Genomic DNA, 18374 nt, shown 5'->3' on the forward strand with positions numbered 1-18374 from the left:
TTAAAGTGAGCACTGAATTTACCTAACACAATAATCATAGCTGATCTGGTTACAGTGGGGCAAGCTAAATGTACCTAACAAAAACACACCCGGTGTTCTGTCAATTTCTCCAACCCATCAGAAACTCCAACCACTTAACTTCCGGTTTATTTAAACCAGCAGTAATTGGAGTTTTTAACTAATTGGTGGTTGGACACAACACCGGCAACCGATTCTGGTGCAGGATATTATGAACGGAGATTCTTACTCCAATCCGATTCTAGCCAACAAAATGTCTGCCTCCGAGGCAGCGACAACTTTGTCCTCGTTAGCCGCTGTGCTGTCAAAACAGCTCAATCTTCCTGTACCGGACTCTATTCGGTTGTCGGTGTTGTGTCTAACCACACACTCGTCAAAATCTCCAATTAATAAGGGTTTAAAGAAACCGGAAGTGACCTGGTTGAAGTTTCTGATGGGTTGGAGAAATTGACCAGCTCTACTGAACACAGTGAGTCAGCACTAAATCTAACTAATCTTAGCAACTATCTAGGAGGTTGCTACATAAGTTCAAAATGTAAAATCATATGTTAATTTCCACTTTGCATTTCATTTTTTTTCTAGCCTACTCCTATTAATCTGGACAGTCTTGGAGTTCACAAACTTACTTTGAGAAGATCTCCACACATTTACTTTTTTTAAATCTGTACAGCTATTCACTATGCCCTGTGGGTAGACACTGTTTTGTCACACATTTCACAGACCCTCCCTTCTGAACTACAGAGGTGCAGAGAGGAGGAGTTTCAGGAGGTGGTGTCAGTACAGGAATCACTGCTTACAGGCAGCAAGGTACCATGGGATATGTAGTCCTTAGTAATTGAAAGTAAACAGAAGAAGAGAATCCAGTAAGTTGTGGAAAGAGATGGCCAGCAGACAGGCAGCAATCCCAACATTTTTCAAGTAAGGTACATGTCTTTGTTTCTGTTAATGAACATTTGACCTCAAGGAAAGTGGAGGCAGCAATAATAAAATTAATATAGATCAGTTATGTTGCGCCCAACCACATCAATTCATTTTTGGCATATCTTTGCTTTTCACCTCAACGAATTATTCTGTGAAGCCGTTTATTCAAGAATGGAAAAACAGAGAAAAAGTAAAATGACTCCTCAAATAGAATCATTTTCTATGTTTTGTCTGGAGGTCACTTGAAAGGAATGTATAGTGTTTGTGTATTATTTACTTCATTATGGCCTAGACTACAAAAATTAAAAATGTTTTAAAAAAAAAAAACAGCTCAGGGTTGGACTTTATGTCCCTTGGACAGTGAGAAAACCTTGTAATAAATACAGTATGCCCCAGTAGTCAGCAGATTCTGCACAATACAAGTCACACCCAAACATAAGTCATGGCTCATCATCTACAATGAAGCATTTATAATTTATTCAGGTGAAAAAGAAATATTTACATAGTTTCAGTTGTAAATTGAACATTATATAATTCAAACAACTCTGACTTCAGGATGGTACATTGTACAAAACTCAGATGCAATGTTCATTTTCACTTTCTTCCACTTAGAATCTGTTTTGATTTGCCAATACCATTTACAGAAAAGTCCACAGACCGACCAGTTAGCAGAGAACAACTGAGCTGAAAAGCTCTTAATACAAAATGTAGTAAATTGGGTAAGAAAGTATGCAGTATGGTACTGATTGAGTTTTGTGTCACTTCAGGTTAAACAAAAGAAAAAAATTCTACAATGATGATCATTACAGGTAATTCATTTCAATGTCAGAGACACAGTGCTGGTAGAATAATCCAATCTGTAGCAGCTTTCTAGACCTCCTCTGAACTCACCATAGTATACCATCATTTATATATTAGAGCACGTGCTCATCCGCTATCTTTGTCACCGGAACATTTGTAGGTCACGATTTGCCTATGAATAAGACTCCTGGCACCTGCATTAATAATAATGCAAACACTTTCATTATTTATAATACACATTTCTTTTTAGGACTGTTATGCCATCATCAGGCTCAGAACATACAATTCTTTATATTTCAGCTTTCATCCATGAAGCAGCAGATAATGATTTTACCATGCAGAACAATCTTAGGCTCTGTTCCCACTAGTGTGATTTCAGATGTGACTTGAGTCACAAAATCACATGGGAAGTTCACATTGTTTACAGTGGTGCCCATTCAAATCAATGCAACTCAGCATGGCGCAATTTTGGAAAAGGTTCCTGCACTAATTTGGTGCCATTCCAACGTGAGTTTGTCGCCATAGAATATACAAACAACATCCAAGTTACACTACATCAGGGGACTCAAACTGGCGGCCCTCCAGCTGTTGCGGAACTACAAGTCCCATCATGCCTCTGCCTGAGGGAGTCATACTTGTAACTGCCAGCCTCGCAATGCCTCATGGGACTTGTAGTTTCGCAACGGCTGGAGGGCCGTCAGTTTGAGACCCCTGCACTACATAATTGCACTGAAAATCATATCAAAATCTGATTGCAGCATTGTGGACCTGTATGTAATCTATAAACAAAATACTTTCCTTTTCTAGAGACTTCTCTCTCCTTGTTTTTTCCCCTTTTAAAATGTATTCAGCCCACTAGGTTTACCATTTTGACATATTTTAAAGTGAATAGGATCACGTTAATTATGTTTCATGAAAAAGATAAACAGAGAGAAACCTGCACAAAGACTAAGGCCCCGTCCATGCAGGGCGGACTCCGTTGGAGTCTGCCTTTTCAGCGGGGAATCTGTCTGCTGAGCCCCGCTGAGCCCTGCTGAGCAGGCGGATGGCTAGTCCATGATTGCTCTGCTTATACAGAGCGGACACAGACACAGCCCACTCTCCACTATGGGTGGTCAGATGTAAACAGAACACATCCCAATCTGTCTGTTTTTAGCAGGTCGGATTGGATGTCGGTGGGTATAAAAGGACACATGCCAGTTTACACCCGCAGCTTCATATAGGGCACTGGAGGGTCCAATCAGGTCCACCTGAAAAACTGACAGGTGGACCCGATCAGTCTGCTAGTGTGAAAGGGGCCTAATAGTGTAGTATGCTTAAAAACCAGAGTGTTTATTGTAAAAAAAACTAATAATATGTCCTCACAAATACATTTGAGGGGCAAGGAATTATGTTTCATAGAAGCTATGTTGTATATGTGCCCTTGTCAATGCATTGTCTCAACCTATGTATAGTACGTTCTACATAAAATTTACAGCATGGCCATTCTAAGACATATACCACAGACCTAATCTCAAAGGTAAGAAGTGGATGAAAGGATAAGTTCACCTTTGTAACCTTTTATATGTTACACCTGTATTTAGAGTGCACCATGTAATATGATCCAGGCTCCTGACTCCTCTTCCCTCATTCCTCCCCTCCCTGTGACAGTTCCACTCCCAGCACCCAGTGTCACATTTTTTAAAAAACAGCACAGTTCTGCAGGAAAAAACAAGTACTGTCTGCCACCACAGCAGACTGACTTGTAGTTTCAATGGGCTGTGGGGGTTCTGATGAGCGCTCCAGTAGTTCACTGACACACCCTCGGCTTCAAACAGAAGGTCCATACAGAAGTCTGGGCTGAAAGCTGTGGGGCACGTCTACAGGAGCCAACATTGTGTCCATCATTTATTGATCATGGGTACAATGCTTTCCAGGCACCTGCAGGAAAAAATAAGTACACATTTTTTTCCTGACAAAAATATGTGCATTTATTTTTTTCTGCAAAGGTGAACTTAGCCTTTAAAGTGTTACTAAACCCAGGACCGTTTATTCACTATATCTGGTCTCCCACAGTACACAGAACATGGAAATGCATATACAAATGCATATGTATATAGCAGTCTTGTGATGTCTATCAGTGTCTGGTTAAAGCTTGTAGGAGGAGTTCTCATTCTCCCCTGATTGTCCTATAAGGCTGCAGGACCCCTGTCCCTCTGTATGGACAGTGCTGATTGGCCCTGTGCTGATCACATGCACTCTCCCAACACAAAAAATAACTCTCTAGCAATACACACCAAATTGAGCATGTGTGGCTTGCCCCAAAGGATCTGTTCTATCAAGAGATGGTTTGGGGACTGTGGAAGAAGGGGATCAGAAAAGACAGGATCAAACAGCCTTTTTACACAATGCAGAGGATTAACCTCTTGGGTTCCACAGTGGGTATAACAAGCATGCTTTACTGCATATACAGACTGATTTTATTTTTGTTAGTTTAGTAACACTTTAAATTTCACCTTTTTATTAATAAACTAAATTTGGATAGTCTATTTTTTTTCTTTGCACTTCTACATCCCTTACACCTCCCACACCTGGAAAACCCCACAGTCCCACGTTTCTAGGTGGATTGAAAACCCCTGGTGTGTCATATCTTTAATGTTGGGAGCCTTTATAAAGGTTATTATGGGATGATTGGGTATATGAAGCTTTTAAGTGATTGTAAAGGTTGTTTTTTTTTTGTAATATAACAAACATGTTATAGTTACCCGCTCTTTGCAATGGTTTTGCACAGAGCGGCCCGATCCTCCTTTTCTGGGGTGCCCCGACGACGCTCCTGGCTCCTCCTCTTCATCGGGTGCCCCCATGGAGAGATGCTTTCCATGGGGTCTCCTGAGCGGGCACACTCCTGAGTCCCACTGCTGCGTCCATTGACACAGACAGTAGGACTCGGCCCGCCAATGGCTCCTGTTGCTACCAATCTATCCAATGAGGACCTGAGACAGTGGCTGGAGCTGCTGGGCTCGTGCTCATTGCTGGAGCGATCGGGTTCAGGTAAGAAAAAGGGGGGCTCTGGGGGGGCAGCTGCAGCACAGAAGGTTTTTCACTTTAATGCATAGAATGCGTTAAGGTGAAAAACCTTGAGGGTTTACAACTCCTTTAAAACAGGATCTCAGAGGATTGAGAAAGTTCCAATACTTATGAAACATCTATGCTAACTATGTATGTTGTAAACCATACCAAACTACATTGCATTTTCTTTTGTAGAACTCTCATTCATTTCACAACAGTTCCGGTTTTTCTATCAGTGGAAAACAGAAAGACAAGAATGATTGAGAAATAAAGAGAGTGTGGTTTACAACATAGGCAGTTAACACAGATCCTCTGGAAACATTGTTATATTTTCAAAAGAGACCCTGTAAAGACCCCTATAATGAGAGCAAGCGCCATTCTATTTTCTTCCGTAATACTCTCATAATTTCTTAATAGGTCTTGTCTTTTTTATCAGAAGGAAGTTGGGAAGATAGAAAAACAAGAAGTATTGAGAAATAAAGAAAGTATGGTTGACAACATGGTTACTATAGTAAAAATGTTTGTCTCTAGTGATAGTTTAATATTTCAGAAAATATTAAGATTTTTAAAAAAGTCAACAGGTGCCCATGAAGAGGCCGTAAACATGAAGTGTGTCAGCTACACTGTTGTGAATTTTAGGTGGTATATCATAATAATTTTATATGTTTTAATAAATGTTACTACACTAGAAGAAGCTGTGTTTTTTTCATGCTTGCCTGTATACCATGAATGTGAAGGAGGAAGTTCCCTTCTGTACACCAGGATAACGTACACGTGAGAAGGAGATGGTAAGTCGGAATGACTGGATAACACATTGCACCTGTAACTATCTGTGGAGGAGAAGAGGGGATATAGTAATTGCTGCTCAATTTTCTGAACTCAGATGCCAGGAGTCTTATCCCCAGGTGGATTTCAACCAACAGAAATGTTGGTCCGGTCGTTCTGGTGTTCCGTGTGTGAGGCAGCGGGTGAGAACATATGTTGATCTTGTGAACGTGGCTATAATATGATGATAATTCTTTTCAGTGCTGATTCAAGTTCTGGGTTCAAGTCACTCACTTCCCTAGAAAAGAGACCTTGCTTTCAAAGTTTTCAGTTGATCCACACATTCCTGCCTTAGTTTGTGACTTGGCCAGCTTTATACCCACCATCCTGAGGGATTTTCCACAGTGTAGAAAAAAACAACTGGGGAACACAAATGCAACAGGGTAATTGCTCTGGTATGGTAGGGGTCTAGAGAAAGATTATAAACTAGTGGGTTGTGCAACCTGCTGCTGTCTATCTGAATCAGAAATATCACTGGAGTGAAATTGGCCTTAAAATACTATGGGAGCCTATGCACAAATGATACAATAAAGAAAATTACCTATCAGAAAAAAATGTGCATTCAATGAAATGTAAAAATGAACCATGTTTTTAACATTCATATTTAATAAATAGCAGTGACAAATTTGTATTTTTGTTTTGGGTAGATGTTCTTTGCTGGCATTGTGTAAAGCTGCACATCTGTTTGTCAGGAGAGGCCCTAATGAGGTCCAAGCAGCAAATTAGGCCATAATTGGTGGCCTAATTATGACAAATTCGGATCTTAGATTATATCTAGATATAAGAGGAACAAATAGTTATCAATCTTTTCAACTGATCAATGACATTATCTAGAACAATACTGGCAGTAAGTAGTAGAACTCTTCATAGCAGAAAATCTTTGGGCTTATTCAATAGATCAGTGCAGGTAGTAAAATGCAAGCTGCAGTAACAACAGCAACCAAACAGAATCTATCTTATACGTTCTGGCTTCGGTAGAGTAAATTGTGATTGAATGATATAGATTACTGCACTAGGCACCTTTTACTTTAACTCTAGTGAATACGCTTGCTTGACTCTTGGGGGATCCATTTACAAAAAATTAGCAGGATAAAAATTCTTTAGCATTTACCCAGTTGTTGCAACATCTGGCCGTTTTTGCTGAATCTATTGGTTTTCTATGATCATCACCCCATCTAGTGGTCATAATGTGGAATTGTTTTGAAGTATGGCCTCTAGATGGAGCTGACAATCATAGGGAATCACAGTATTCAGGCTGGGTTCACACCTCCGACGGATGTGGCTCGTAGCAATGGGTCCAATGCGTCCCTGTTCTCCGTTTCAGGGACGAATCTGGGCTGAATTTTTGCCTGAATTCGGCCCTGAAACGGAGCCAAAGACGCAACGGAGATATGTGAACCGGCTCCATGGAGAGCCAGTCACAATCTCCTGTCATGCAACCTGAATGTGGGGAAACCTGCATCCAATTTGCATAGGTGTGAACCCAGCCTAAGCAAAATATGGTCAGATTTTGTGACAGCTGGGCAAATGCTTATGATTCTCATCTAGCAAAACTTTTAATGAACAGACCCCTTACTGTGGTAAGTGATAGTTCTGTAGAGATGCAAATTATGTGACTTTTATATTAGCAGTACTTTCTTTATCCATATAACATTGTGATTTCAAAGTGCAAATCATTCATTCAAGAGAAATGATAAAAGACAAACACACTACTACAATGTCTTGAATTTAGCTAAGATCCAGGAAAGTTTCCTGGGAAGAGGGAAAAATCACTGTGCGTGTACAAAGACATAAAATAAAGAATTTGTTAAGAGCTAATACATTACACATTGAATATAGCATGATGGTTCAACTGCTCCAGAAATGTTAATTTCTTGTGAACACGAGGTGTGACCGCTTGTAGACAGGCTAGGTTCACACTTGCCTGCAGGCTGGTTGTGGGTGCAGGAATCGCACCTGTGCCAGCACCCGCAACCAAATCATGCGGCTCTTGCCAGACGTGCAGGGCTTCCATTCAGTCTGAATGGTACCCCTACACATCTCAGCCTGCAGCACATTTGCGGGAACCGAATTAAATTGCATGGTCACCTGCAGTGTGCTTGTGGGAACCGCAGGTAAATCGCATTGGTCACCTGCAACGTAGGCACAGCAGCCCATTCAAACTAATGGGCTGCTGTGCCTGAGCAAACATGGGCTACATGGCCTGCACAAGTGTGAACCTAGGCTTACTTAGTATGCAGTACACTGATTTAAATTTAGGCAGTACCCAACCAGGGGTTAAATCTAATGCTTACAGGTGATTAATATGCCTTGTGTAGTTGAGCCCAAACTGGAACCAAGATGTCAACACCTGGAAACTGCAATCTTGTTGCACAGACTTATTTGCAAAGTGCTTGTGGAACCAGTAAAGCTTTCACCTGTACATTCAGCAAGTAAGAAGGATATTAAGTCAATAGGAAACAATCTCAAGATGGAAAAAGAGAGTTCTTCAGCCGCAGGGAAACCAGAAGCTGCATAGAGTCAAATGCATAGTTCATTTTCCTCTCTGATGTAGACCTAATGTAGGTCATGGTAGAAAATAACACAAGTATTTCATCTTCTTGGAATACCACGCTCTGCAGATCTTCTGCCTTTCTGCACTGCCTTTCCACAGGATCAACCATAAACCATATGTGTCAGTTGGTAGATACAGGCTGGGTAACAAAACCACTGATGACTCAAACCTGCCACTTTGGGAGTTCAACTTACTGCCTTCTGTTCTGTTACAAGACTTCTTGTGTGTTCGTTCTGCTTCTCTTTCATGGAGGCGGATGCCGCTGACATTTGGCATGTGTCACTGTAAGCTTGCAGAGATCAAACAAAATGCTGTTATTATTTGAAATTGCCAATGGTTCTGCATATTGTTATTCGTTTTTAAAGTGTATTTCTCCTTTTGCAGTTAAATTGGGGTAACACCAATGTATTTTATATTTCTTACACATTCTCATTCACATAGCATAACTTAAAATGATTGTAAACCCTTAAAAGAGAAGAATGGAATTTTTAGTTTTTTTTTCAGAATCATACTTCCCTAGGTGGATGCAGCATCGGTCCCCCGCTGGCTCTAACACTGAGAATCGAGTGATAAAACCCCTGCAGATCTCTCAGTTCTCATGGTTCAGTGAGCAGAGAGCTGTAGACTGTCAGTCACCGCTGTCTGCTCTGCCTCCCCCTCACTCACTGCAGTGCTAGGCTGTGGAGGGGAAAAGAGCGGCTGGCTCAGACTCTCAACAGCCGGCTGAAAGGCTGAGCTCGGTGCCGGTCCAGGCCTGTAGGTGGATCCCAACTTCATTGTCGCGATCTTGCCCGAGCCCGCGCCAGCTCTGTGACCTCAACTGACAGTGGGCTTCAGCCCGCTGTCTCCTGAAAACGGGTCACAGGAGTGCTGAATGAACTGTGATCCACAGAAGTACAGCCAAACTAACTTTTTCTACTTTCATTTTTTTTTTCTTAAATAACAAACATGTTGTACTTAAGTGCTCTGTGCAATGTTTTTTGCACTGATAAGCCCCAAATCCTCCTCTTCTCTGAGCTTACTTTACATCGCATTACTGATGTATGGCGGCAGAGCTGCTCTTCTGTGCCACATCACATACCTAGTACGTGATCAGGAATTTTAGAGCCGGCCCCAACATAAGGCAGCACAGGCAGCTGCCTTAGGGCAGCCGGCTAGGGGACAGCTGAGAGTAGACACAGCTAGGAGCTCAATGTCCCGGACCTGTGTACCATTCGCCTCTTTCATTTCCCCATAACTCTCCCCTGCTCACCTGCAGTGTTTTGCCCCCCCCCCCAGCTGCACCTTCTCTCCTCCCTCTGCCTCAGTATCCAGCGCTGTCCGGGTTTCTCACTGAGCCGGGGCCGAAGCTGATGGGGGACATGTGTGGGCTGGCACTGTGCACAGGGCGCCGCCGCGCCAACCTCCACTTCCTGTCATGCTAGTTCTCATCTGACAAGTCTGATCTCTGTGCTTCCGCCGCTGCAACTGCACTTTCTTCCCCCACAATCTCCCCACCATGCACAGTTCCAGCACCGCTGGAGAGCTCTTTTTGTAAGTGGGGGCTCTGATGGTAAAGGGGGGAGCTCTTTCCATACATTGGGACTCTGATGGTAAAGGGGGGCTCTGATGGAAAAGGGCCATTGCTGATGTGAAGGGGGAACTCTGATGTTAGAGAAAGACTCCTGATTGTTTGGCATCTTTGCCATGGGTGCTGGATGACCTTTGTCCCAGCCCTGGTTTGAGCGCCAGCTGTGCGGGGGCTCCCTGCGGGAACAGAGCACTCCCCTGCTGGGGCTCCACTCCTCACATCCCCCTGCTGGGACTGCATAGTTGCCAACAGTCCCGATTTTCCCGGGACAATCCCGATTTTGGGACCCTCGTCCCGATTGAAGGCTGTCCCGAATCAGGATTTTCCATAAGGAAAATCGGGAATGTTGTTTTTTTTATTTTTGGACCAGCAAAATGGTGGCCGGCACCGCTGCTCGATCTTCCCCCTAGTGTTGAGTAAGTGGAGAGAGGAAGGGGGCTCGATCCGTGCAGCCAATGGGCTTCTTTAGCTGCACGGCCCCTCCCCTCTCCACTGAAGCAGAAGACGCAGCACCGGCGCCGTGTCTTGCCAATAAGTTCCCCAGCCCCGTACTGCGCAAGCGCTGCGCCTGCGCAGTACAGGGGGTCCTTACATGCCAAGGGGAACTTTCTTGGCAGAACACACCGGCCGCTCCTGCACTGAGCGGGGGGGCCGCATTGAGGGGGGGCTGCACTGAGGGGGGGCTGCACTAATTGAGGGGGGGTCTGCACTAATAGAATGGGGGCTGCACTGAGGGGGGATCTGCACTAATAGAATGGGGGCTGCACTGAGGGGGGATCTGCACTAATAGAGGGGGGGCTGCACTGAGGGGGTCTGCACTGAGGGGGGGCTGCACTAATTGAGGGGGGGCTGCACTAATTGAGGGGGGTCTGCACTAATAGAGGGGGGGCTGCACTAATTGAGGGGGGTCTGCACTAATAGAAGGAGGGGCTGCACTGAGGGGGGGTCTGCACTAATTGAGGGGGGTCTGCACTAATAGAGGGGGGGTCTGCACTGAGGGGGGGTCTGCACTAATAGAGGGGGGTCTGCACTGAGGGGGGTCTGCACTAATAGAGGGGGGGTCTGCACTGATGGAGGGGGTCTGCACTGATTGAGGGGGTCTGCACTGATGGAGGGGGTCTGCACTGAGGGGGTCTATCCAGACTCTGCCGGGGGCACCTGATGCAAGGACGGACTCTGCTGGGGGCACCTGATGCAAGGACAGACTCTGCCGGGGGCACCTGATGCAAGGACAGACTCTGCCGGGGGCACCTGATGCAAGGACAGACTCTGTCGGGGGCACCTGATGCAAGGACAGACTCTGCCGGGGGCACCTGATGCAAGGACAGACTCTGCCGGGGGCAACTGATGCAAGGACAGACTCTGCCGGGCGCACCTGATGCAAGGACAGACTCTGCTGGTGGCAGGCGACGTGGCAGGTGACACGCTCAGGGATCCCACTGATTCAGCATTATGGTGAGTTGAATGATTACATTTTATATGACAATATAATAATAGAAATAATGCTCTTCAATCATCCTGACACCATAACAACCATGGTGCCGGGATGATTGAAGCGTTAACACCAGGTGTTTGGAGTATCTTTATCTGCTGATTGTTAAACTTTCTAGAATACACATATTTCTATTGTGTAGGATCTGGGGCTGCTGTCCCGTCATTCCCCTCTCCCCCTTTCCTTCTCCCTCTTTCCCTCTCCCCCTTTCCCTCTCCATCCCTCATTCATCTCAGACTCTAACCACACCCTCTTGAGCCACGCCCCTTTAAGCCATGCCCACGTTTTCACGCAAGCCATGCCCATTTTTCGTTGCTGCACAGATTTTTGCTGAGCCACGCCTACAAACGAATGCCCCACCCCCTAATTATTGTACAGCTCCGCCTACAGCCAAAAAAGTGTCCCACATATTTTTTTTGCAATGTTGGCAACTATGGGACTGTGCTCCATCCCCAGCTGAGAATGGCTTTATTATGTTTGTCTATAGTGCAGCCCTAGGAGCAGTGAGCAGCATGAGATAGGAAACCAGGGCAACTGCGGCAGGCTTACTGCAGCACATGAGGGCAGCTAGCAGCGCCAAGCACACACAGCATAGGAAGAGAGCAGCAGTTGTGGACATATCCAGGAGGCTTAAGGCTGCATAGGCAGCTGCCTTGGGGGGGGGGGCTAAAATGCACCTTCGCCTAAGTAGACAAAAATCCTTTCCCAGGGCAGGGGGTGTGCACATGCGCCGCCAATGTCCCTGCTGTGCTCTGGTTAGACACAGCACAAATCATTCAGCATGTCCCGGCCAATGGATGTCCACCGGCACCTGCTGATCGGCAAGGAAAGAGACAGAACACAGAGCTCTGTTCTGTCAGCGCGGAAGTGATGGACTTTGATTCCCTGCTAAGCAAAAACCACAACATAATACACACAAAAACATGTTAGGCACACAGTTAACCCTTTGATTGCCCTAGATGTTTAACCCTTTCCGAACCAGTGTCATTAGTACAGTGACAGTGCATATTTTTAGCACTGATCACTGTATTCGTGTCACTGGTTCCCACAAAGTATCAAAACTGTCAGTTAGTGTCAGAATGTCCGCCACAATATCGCAGTCCCGCTATCGCTGCCATTACTACTATAAAAAAATAAAAATTCCAGTATATATCCCATAGTTTGTAGATGATATAACTTGTGTGCAAAGAAATCAATATACGCTTATTGGGTTTTTTTTTTTTATACCAAAAATATGTACAAAATACATATTAGCCTAAATTTATGAAGAAATTTGATTTTTTACATTTTTTTTAATGGATATGTTTTGTTTTATAGCAGAAAAGTAAAAAATATATGTTTTTTTAAATTGTCAGTCTTCTTTTGTTTACAGTGCAAAAAATAAAAAACGCAGTGGTGATCAAATACCACCAAAAGAAAGAAAAAAATGAAACAAATTTTATTTCGGTACAGCGATGCATGGCTACGTAATTGTCAGTTAAAGTAACGCAGTGGCGTATCACAAAAAATGGCCTGGTCATGAAGGGAGGTAAATCTTTCAGAGATCAAGTGGTTAATAAAGAGAATGCATTATGGTAAAAAACCTTCCGCCTAGGACACGGCGTGACCCAGATCTCTGTAAAAAGCTGCGGCTCTTTAATCATGTGATCGGCTGTGTCCAATCACATGTAAACACGGAAATACGATTAGCTGCATCGCCTCGCAGGAGACATTGAGACATGTAATCAGGGCCCTGATCATCAGTGCCCCGATTACAATAAAGCGCCATCAGTGCCAGCAATCAGTGCCCACCAATGGCAGCAATCAGTGCCCACCAGTGCCAGCATTCAGTGCCCACCAGTGCCAGCAAACAGCGCCACCTATCATTGCTGCCCATCAGTGCCAACCATCAATGTCCATCGGTGCCCGTCAGTGCCACCCATCAGTGCCACTTATTAGTGCTCAGTGCCACATATTAGTGCGGCATATTAGTGCCTCCTCATCAGTGCCACCTAATCAGTGCCCATAAGAGCCCTTTCACACTGGGGCGGTTTGCAGGCGCTATTGCGCTATTAATAGCGCCTGCAAACCAACCCGAAAGTGCCGCTACTTTCATTCCAGTGTGAAAGCCCCGAGGGCTTTCACACTGGAGCGATGCGCTGGCAGGACGGTAAAAAAAGTCCTGCCAGCAGCATCTTCGGAGCGGTGTGTATACCGCTCCTTTACCGCTCCTGCCCATTGAAATCAATGGGACGGCGCGGCTATACCGCTGGCAAAGCGCCTGCAGAGGCGCTTTGCAGTGGTATTTAACCCTTTCTCGGCCGCTAGCGGGGGGTAAAACCGCCCCGCTAGCGGCTGCATACCGACGGTAAAACACCGCTAATAATAGCGGTGTTTTACAGCCGGCGCCGCCCCCGCCCCAGTGTGAAAGGGCTCTTCGTGCCACCTCATCAGTGCCCATCAGTGCAGCTTATCAGTGCCCATCAGTGCCGCCTCATCAGCAAAGGAGAAAAATTACTTCTTTACAAAATTTACTGACAGAAACTAAGAAAAACAGGGTTTTTTTTTTCAAATTTTCGGTATTTATTTTTTGTGAAAAAAATAAATAAAAACCCAGCAGTAATTACATAAAACCACCAAAAGAAAGCTCTATTTGTGTGAAAAAAATGATAACAACTTCACATGGTTACAATGTAACATGACCGCGCAGTTGTCATTCAAAGTGTGACAGCGCTGGAAGCTGAAAATTGGTCTGGGCAGGAAGGGCAAGTGGTTAAAAAATAAAATAAAAATTGCTGCTTAAAGAGGGAGTCCACATAAAAAAAAAATTATTAAAAGCCAGCAGCTACAAATACTGCAGCTGCTGACTTTTAATAAATGAACACTTACCTGTCCTGGAGTCCAGCGATGTCGGCAGCCGAAGCCGATGAAGCGTTGCGGCTTCACTTCCCGGTTCCCTACTGTGCATGCGCAAGTCGTGCTGCGTGTCCTAAGTGGTCCCCGCTATCTCCTGGGACCTGTGTGTTTCCCAGGAGACAGCGGGGGGGGGGGGGTGGGGTGCAGGTAGGGGCGTGACTCCCGCAGGAGTCTATTCCAGGAAGTGGGTGCAAATACCTGTATTAGACAGGTATCTGCACCCCCCTCCACCCTGTAAGGTGCCAATTGTGGCACGGGAGGGGGGAGGAATCCAATGAGCGGAAGTTTCACCCTTGGGTGGAACTCCGCTTTAATATTTTACTTGTTCTTTTCTGAAAACTCCAAAACCAAAGTTTTCCTCTGCTATGTAATGTAACAGGAGGGCACAATTATTGGGTACACCTGCATGGGTTTGCCTCTACTTTCCCCCCCAGGTGTTAGCAGCTGATTAACAGAGGCAGATTAATTAGGGGAGTTTTGGCCCTCCTGCACACCTGGGGCAGATGAGAAGGGGCCAATGAGTGTGGAGAGAATTTTCTGGAAGCAGTGCGGCTCATTATAAAAGGAAGAGCCCACTATTCCAAAATGTCGCTGACAGGCTGAAGGTCCAGGTAAAGGAAAGAGACCCACCCTCCCGTGCGCTTTATGTGGTATGTCACCTTACATATAAGGGGGACTGGTATTATAAAGTTAATTCAATTATAATTTGCAAGGCTAAGCAATTTTGAGAAGGATAATTTGATTTCAGTTAGAATTATAATGTTATTATAAGAATTATTATTTTGTGTAAACCAATAAGTGTAAGGCTGACCGCAGGTCAGCCTGTAATTGTAGGAGGAGTCAGGCTGCATAAAGCCTGTCCTCCTTTGCCTCCTTCCTTGTGGTCGTAGGATCTCGTGTCCCACACACCCATTCCCTTTTTTCTTTTCTTTTCATTTCATTTCATTTCATACTTGGGTATGCCCCCTTTTAGGCATACTGACCACGTGACCCAGGCACACTTCAGGTCTATGTTCTCTGTTGCTCTTTGTTCCTTTCCCACACTATCCACTCCGAGTACAAAGGTGCCACGGCCAATTTATGCCAAAATTAAAGTATCGTGTTTATTTTTTATGGGGTGTTTTGAAGATGGGGGGGAAAGGGTGCAGAGTGCAATCCCATGCATGCGTTGCGAATGGGAACACATACCAAACATATAATGGGTTTTTCTCAAACAACGAAATACACTTGAGGTTTAATCTCCAACTGTAAGCTCTAGCGAGCCCTCTGATTCCTCTTGTACCAAACTGTAATGTCTGCCTTCATTTAGTTAATCGCTGCGCAAAACGTTGGCGCTAAATAAATCCTGTATAATATAATAATAATAATCTGATTATATTTTGCCTTACCTGCCCCTCCTCCCCCCACATCAACACACTAACAGACTTGTTAAATAAAACCTTTCTGATTTCATTACATATCTTACTTTAGACCCAGTGAAGTCTTTGTACTTTTCTATTCAATGCAGGCAGATCATGGCCGGTGGGGGCAGCAGGGTGATGTAGATAGCTTCTTGAAACATCCCAGACCCCTGCCTAAAGCTAGGTACAAACATTCCAAAAATCTGCAGTTACCGGCCTTGTGTACAGCTCCTCATCCGACAGAAGCAGGTCTCATGAGAACCAGCTAGGCATGCAATCAGCACTTGCAGCCAGGGGGCAATCCCCCTGTCAGAACACAATAGCACTGCGGGGAGATCACTGTACTAACATCACATAGTTAGTACAGTGACCTCCTCGGTTTTTTTCCGTTTAGCTGGTTCAATACAGGGCATTTTCACCCCCTTCCTTCCCAGGCTAATTTTTAGTTTTCAGCGCTGTCGCACTTTAAATGACAATTGCGCAGTCGTGCGACGTTGTACCCAAAAAAAATTGACGTCCTTTTTTCCCCACAAATAGAGCTTTCTTTTGGTGGTATTTGATCACCTCTGCGGTTTTTATTTTTTGCGCTATAAACAAAAGAAGAGCGACAATTTTGAAAAAAACACAATATTTTTTACTTTTTGCTATAATAAATATCCCAATTTTTTTTTTTAAAAAACACATTTTTTCCTCAGTTTCGGCCGATACGTATTCTTCTACATATTTTTGGTAAAAAAAATCGCAATAAGCGTATATTGATTGGTTTGCGCAAAAGTTATAGCGTCTACAAAATACGGGATAGATTTATGGCATTATTAAAAAAAATTTATTTATTTATTTTTTTTACTAGTAATCACGGCGATCGCAATTTTTTTTCGTGACTGCGACATTATGGCGGACACATCGGACACTTTTGACACATTTTTGGGACCATTCACATTTATACAGCGATCAATGCTATAAAATTGCATTGATTACTGTGTAAATGTGACAGGCAGTGAAGGGGTTAACCACTAGGGGGACACAAGGGGTTAAGTATGTTTCCTAGGGAATGATTCTAACTGTAGGGGCGGGGATGTACAAGGGGAGGAGACCGATCAGTGTTCCACTGTACTGGGAACACAGATCGCTTTCCTCACAACTGACAGGACGTGGATCTGTGTGTTTACACACACAGATCCACAGTCCGGCCCGGTTAATGGGCAATCGCGGGTGCCCGGCGGACATCGCGGCCGCCGGGCACACGCACTGGGTCCCGAGCAACGTGGCGCGCGCGCGCCCCCTAGACGGCCGGGAATCCCAGGCCGTCATATGACGTCCACCCAGGATGGGAGATCCCATCTGTGGACGTCATATGTCTATGGCCCGAAAGCCCGAACGTGTGTACCAGGCATTAGTACTGCTCTCAAGAGCCCTCAGGGCTGATGCAAGCAATGGACTTGCTGTTGGGAGAAGTTATGTATTTATCACAATGCCTTAGTGGGTGGATGTCAGTCTACAGAAGTGGGTGTTTGAGCTCAGGCTGCATTTCCAGGTAATGATACACTATATTGCCCAAAGTATTGGGACGCGTGCCTTCACACGCACATGAACTTTAATGGAATCCTAGTCTTAGTCCGTAGGGTTCAATATTTAGTTGGCCCACCCTTTGCAGCTATAACAGCTTCAACTCTTCTGGGAAGGTTGTCCACAAGGTTAACCACTTGAGGTCCGGGCCATAGCCGAATGACGGCTACAGCGCGGACCTCAATCTCCGGGAGGACGTCATATGACGTCCTCCCCTATGCACGCGCACCGCGCGCACCCTGAAGGGCGCGCGGTGTGCGCGCTGTGATCACCGAGTCACGGAGACTCGGATGATCACAGATCTGCGTAAGGGGCCGGTCCCGGCCCCTTACCATGTGATCAGCTGTCAGCCAATGACAGCTGGTCACATGATGTAAACAAAGCTCGGTGATCGGTTTCGTTTTCTCCTCACGCTGACAGCGTGAGGAGGAAAAAAAAGCCGATCACCGGCTTATGTCAAAGGGACAGGGTCCCGAAGAGGAAGGAGGCACAGATGCCTCATCTGTGCCTCCAAGTGCCATCTGCCAGTGCCCACAGTGCCCACAAGTGCCACCTATTAAAGCCCACAAGTGCCACTTATTAAAGCCCACAAGTGCCACCTATCAATGCCCACAAGTGCCACCTATCAATGCCCACAAGTGCCACCTATTAGCGCCACCTAGCAGTGCTGCCATCAATCAGTGCCCAATCAGTGCCCAACACTGCCACCCATCAGTGCCCATAACCGCCACCCATCAGTGCCCATCACTGCCACCTATCGGTGCCCATCAGTGCCGCCTCATCAGCGTACATCAACGAAGGAGAAAAATTAACTGTTTGCAAAAATTGATAACAAAATATAAAAAAAATATAATTTTTTTAAAAAAATTTTGTCTTTTTCAATTTTTTTAACAAAAAATAAAAACCGTAGAGGTGATCAAATACCATCAAAAGAAAGCTCTATTTGTGGGAAAAAAATGATAAAAATTTCATTTGGGTACCGTGTTGTATGACCGCGCAATTGTCATTCAAAGTGCGACAGCACTGAAAGCTGAAAATTGGTCTGGACAGGAGGGGGGTTTAAGTGCCCAGTAAGCAAGTGGTTAAGGCCCCATTTACACATGCGTTCGTCCAGGTCTGCTTAAAAAACTGACAGGTAGATTCAGGTCCACCTGTCAGTTTCTTAAGCAGACCTGGACGAACGCTACATGCAGTTCTATGGAGCGATGGATGTCAGCGGTGACATTTCCACTGACATCCGCTCAGATGAATTCAGATGGATGGAAACTCTATTTCCCATCCGTC

At 45.0% G+C, this 18374-nt stretch overlaps 1 protein-coding gene across 3 annotated transcripts in view; it reads right to left on the reverse strand.

Annotated features, from left to right (window-relative positions):
• Positions 1-1401: 1401 nt before the first annotated feature.
• Positions 1402-18374, reverse strand: part of MCF2L2 (MCF.2 cell line derived transforming sequence-like 2) — a 527578-nt gene continuing 510605 nt past the window's right edge. For all 3 annotated transcript variants that reach the window (XM_073626295.1, XM_073626294.1, XM_073626296.1), the window contains one exon: positions 1402-8456. In XM_073626295.1, the coding sequence (XP_073482396.1) occupies positions 8353-8456 (104 nt within the window). In that variant the 3' untranslated portion in view covers positions 1402-8352. The remainder of the gene's footprint in view (positions 8457-18374) is intronic.

The sequence above is a fragment of the Aquarana catesbeiana genome, linkage group LG04 (genome assembly GCF_042186555.1).
Source record: "Aquarana catesbeiana isolate 2022-GZ linkage group LG04, ASM4218655v1, whole genome shotgun sequence".
In the NCBI taxonomy this organism is placed as follows: domain Eukaryota; kingdom Metazoa; phylum Chordata; class Amphibia; order Anura; family Ranidae; genus Aquarana; species Aquarana catesbeiana.